The sequence below is a fragment of the Triticum dicoccoides genome, chromosome 2B (assembly GCF_002162155.2).
Source record: "Triticum dicoccoides isolate Atlit2015 ecotype Zavitan chromosome 2B, WEW_v2.0, whole genome shotgun sequence".
In the NCBI taxonomy this organism is placed as follows: Eukaryota; Viridiplantae; Streptophyta; class Magnoliopsida; order Poales; family Poaceae; genus Triticum; species Triticum dicoccoides.
In genome coordinates, this window is record NC_041383.1 from 73,773,556 (window position 1) to 73,777,666 (window position 4,111).

Below are 4,111 nucleotides of genomic sequence, written 5' to 3' on the forward strand. Positions count from 1 at the left end.
ACCTCTAATTAGGCTACCACTCCTCAATGCACCCTCTGCCACTCTTTCCAGCATTAATAGCTTTGTAATCCAAATTCAGGCCAAATGAGTTACAATAGAGAAATCTCTCTATTTCAGTTGTAGCAGCAGCAGGCAATAAATAAATAGAGCTAAAGGCATGAGAAAGTTGCATGTAGTAATCTTAACAGTAGCCTTTTCAGGAAGTTACTTCCTATCCTTTAAAAAACCACATATACTAATTCTAAGAGCATGCCTACATTTTGTAAAAACTGGAACTAAACAACTGAGGTTTACAATCTAAGTCGGTGTCTTATTTCCATTTACATCTATATGCATGTTCCAAATGCTTGATTCAAGGATTAAAATGGCAAACAACTTGAGTTCCAGCAAACCAATTATAGCTAGAAACTTTTACCTGATTGAGTAGCTCCATCAGAATACGCTGAACTTCTCGTCAGCCCCAGCATGAGCATCGAATCGAGCACTGGCTATAGCGTCAACCTCATTGATGAATATTATAGCCGGGGCATTCTCTTCAGCTACGCAGAATACATCAGATAAATGATAGTATGATACAATGCATCAACAAAAGACGTGATAACCTAAGAAAAGCTTCACATAGCAATCTTTTGTGATAAACCCTAACAAGAATATATGAACCACTACCAGAATCATTAAGAAGCATACGCAATATAGTGGTAGCATCATAGGCTATATCAACAACACTTTACTTGTCTTGGTAATGCATACAGTAACTAAATGTTTTTTGCATGTAAGATGTATACAGAACACAAACAAAAAGGAAGTCATGACAGATGTTCACACGCACTGCTTAGGTATAGTCTTAAGTCTTAACCTTGTGTTAACAGATCTCCCCGAACACTTCAGTTCAAACAAGTCCAACTTTTTTACACTGGAGTCTTGAGCATAAACAAGGAAACCAAACCGACACGGCAACAGCTAACAAAATAGGCATTTATCACATGGTCAAAGCTTAACACATGCTATATTTTTGTAAGAACAAAAGGACAACGGAAATACTGAATGCATAAACAAGGTTAACAAATGCATGTTACAACTATCCGCGTCTTGCCTCACTCAAGTACATCTGCACAAACTCTGAACCAATTACTCAGATAAAAGCAGCAGTAGTGTGTTAGCAAGCATGGTCTTGCCAGTGCCTGAAGGACCATAGAGCAGTACATCTCATGGTGTGTCAATGGTAGCTCGACTGCCTCCTGGATTTCTTGTTTTTGGATATCACATCCTCCAGTGTCCTAAACATAATCAGAACAGAGCAGATTGTTATTGACTTTCTTTTATGTGTGAAACAACTGCAGTAAGTAACAAATATACAAACTCGATAAAATGAAAAGTTTCGGTCATGATATGCACATAATTTTCCGCAAACATTTCTTGGTCAACCTTAATGATAGGAAAATAAGACATAGGCTTAAATCAAATCATTGCATGGTGCATGGGCATACAGATGCTGAAGTAAGAACGCCAGAAGTAGCACTAAACCATTTTCACAGTACTATGGTAATTTGAGATCATCTGTTTATGTTCGCAAGAGTAGTTTATGATCTAAGACTAAAAGGAAATGCACCAGCAGTACTAAAATGCCGGCCAGTCTCCAAAACTGATCCCAGCATTTTAAACAGTCCCTAGCAAGAACACAAATGTGGAAGCAAGTCAACGCAAAGCTATCTTCTCTTGTTTATCAGAAATGCACCCTAATTAGGCATTCACAAAATTAAGAGCAAAGTCTAGCTTGCAAACCACAAGTACCAGCACTGATACTACACAGGGCAACATCAAATCTACCGAAGGTTAACTAAAATTTCGCATAGCACAGGCTTCTCACAGACGTGAACAACCCAACAGAACCCGCACTGCACAGGCAAGCCCATCTGACAGTATTACGACATGACAGCCCAAACCAACCTAACGAACCTCAGCAACCCACTGTCAGGCCCTGTAACTGACAAAACAGCCGAGGACACGAGGCACTTGGACACTTGGTGGAGATGGAGTCTCTGAAGCTGGATGTCAAAACTCTGCAGCGACAAAGAGAAGACGACCGCAAGGAATTCTCGGATTTCTGCAAGCAAGTTAACAACAACTTCATGGTCATGCAAGGTTACTTGACAAACATGCAAGCTAGCCGCCTGGATAAGCTCATCTCTGCAATAGTTACTGAGCCAAGAGCAGATGAGGGACAAACTCCTCCACCTGGAACTATCCGGTTCGGGGATTTACCTACAACACCTACGCAGGGTGCAGTGAACAAAGAAGTGCCTAATTCATCCCCAGGGCAGGGCAGTGTCAACATTGCAGAGAAACCACACCCACCTACTCAGATCAGATGTGCCCAGTTAATTAAACCCATCCCAGCCCTCCACTGGAACGACACCCAGTAAATGATGGGAGAGCACCATTGCATGACATCAACAGAAAGGAGTTAAATCTAGATTGACGGTAAAACTGGAGACTATCAAATACACAAATACACCCATTCCAAGCAAGCTCATGATCATATGCACAAACACCTAGCGAGCAACCATGCAGTATCATTGTCTCAACACTCCAGACCCGGTAAAACTTCATCAGCCCCACGCCACATACTCGTACAAGCAATTGCGCTAAGCAGGAACGTCTAAGTTTTAGCACGAGATATCCATCGACGGCACAGATGGCGACAAGAAGGCAATACCAAGAACAGCTTGAGCGCAGCCTCTCGCCTAGGTAATATCTCAAACACCAAGCGCGCAACGAAACTGAGGCCACTTTAATACGCCGTGGCCGCTGGGAGAGGATGGGAGAGCTGGTGGCGGTACATACAGGGGAAGCTTCGACGTCGAACGAGCCGGCGCGGCCCAGGAGCTGGCGCAGCAGCGCCCCCTCCACATCCTCTTGAGCGTCCGAGTAGCCGCCACCGCCACCACGGTTGCCGAGGGCGACTGTGGGGTTGCAGTGCCCCCGTCACCTTGGGTACGGAGAGGAGGGGCACGCCCCGTACGCCGCGCTCGCCGGTCGGTCCATGCCGCTGCCTCCTCGAAGCAAGCCTCAGCGGCGGCGCTCGCCGTCGCTCTGCACACCGCGCCGCCGCGGCCATCGACGCGCTCCCCGTCGCCCCGCGCGGCCAAATGCAGCCGACGTGGCCCGCCAATCGCCGTGAGGCCAAACCTCCGGCCGCGCGGCACGAGGCACGCCGTTCGACGGCGTTGGCGGGGAACGAGCCGACCCGCGCCGCGGGCCGGTGCGGACGAGGCGCTGCCGCAGCAGCGCGTCCTCCTGATCACGCCCTTCAGCGTCCGGGCAGATGAACTGGCCGGAGGGCCCACGCCCTGCCCGCGGCGCTCGCCGCCCGGCCCACGCCGCCGCCCCTCGAAGCGATCTCCAGCGGGCGGCGCTCGATGTCGCTCCGCGCGCCGCGCCGCCGTCGCCCCCGCGTCAGGCGGCCGCTCTCCGTGAGGCCGAACCGCCGGCGGCGGCATGTCGTGCGCCGCTCGATGGCGTCGATGTCGAAGCAGGGGAAGGAAGGATGGTGGGGAGGACTGGGCATATTCCCTCTCCCTCTCCCTCGTCCGGGCGGTGCGGGCCCCGGTGGGCAGTGTCTCGGAGGTAAAACTCGGCCATCTCTCCTGGATATACTGGCTCCACGCCAGACGCCACAGCTCTCCTCACCTGCTGGAGGAGGGAGTGCTTGCTTGGCAAGAAAGGCGGGATTTGGCTGGCTTAATTAGGAGGCGTCTCACGTGCCGCGCTGCGATGTGGACGTGCCGTAAGTAACTCTCCGAAGACAGCCGGAATGATTGGGTGGGCCCACGCGACGATTCTGTCGTGCGTCCCCGCCACGCCAGGGTATCCAGCCCCGCATCTCAGATGAAACCTGTGTTTCTACTTTGGCCATCGGCTGACACAAAGTGTTCAAACGTTTTTTATCTTCGCCGTTACAATTCTTTGCAGATTCATCAGTAATATTCTTGTTTGCGAGGAGTATATTTAACAACATTTCCAATGCATGACTGTGCTTCTAAACCTCCAAAGCAAAGAGAACATGTATATACATTATGTGTGCCTACGATAAAAATAAAAAAAATATTTT

General features: G+C 49.1%; 1 protein-coding gene across 1 annotated transcript; it reads right to left on the minus strand.

Annotated features, from left to right (window-relative positions):
- Positions 1-1,027: 1,027 nt before the first annotated feature.
- On the minus strand, positions 1,028-3,500 carry LOC119360502. Its single transcript, XM_037626117.1, has 2 exons — positions 2,845-3,500; positions 1,028-1,277 (listed from the first exon to the last, which is right to left on the minus strand). The coding sequence occupies exons 1-2, from the start codon at positions 3,498-3,500 to the stop codon at positions 1,217-1,219; spliced, it is 717 nt and encodes a 238-aa protein (XP_037482014.1). The 3' UTR covers positions 1,028-1,216.
- Between the last annotated feature and the right edge of the window lie 611 nt (positions 3,501-4,111).

Excerpts from the sequence above, each read along its gene's own strand:
- LOC119360502 (XM_037626117.1), bottom strand. The coding sequence starts at position 3,500 with ATGCCGCCGCCGGCGGTTCGGCCTCACGGAGAGCGGCCGCCTGACGCG. Across the intron at positions 1,278-2,844 it reads TCGACGTCGAAGCTTCCCCT|GACACTGGAGGATGTGATAT; the intron begins GTATGTACCGCC and ends GATTATGTTTAG.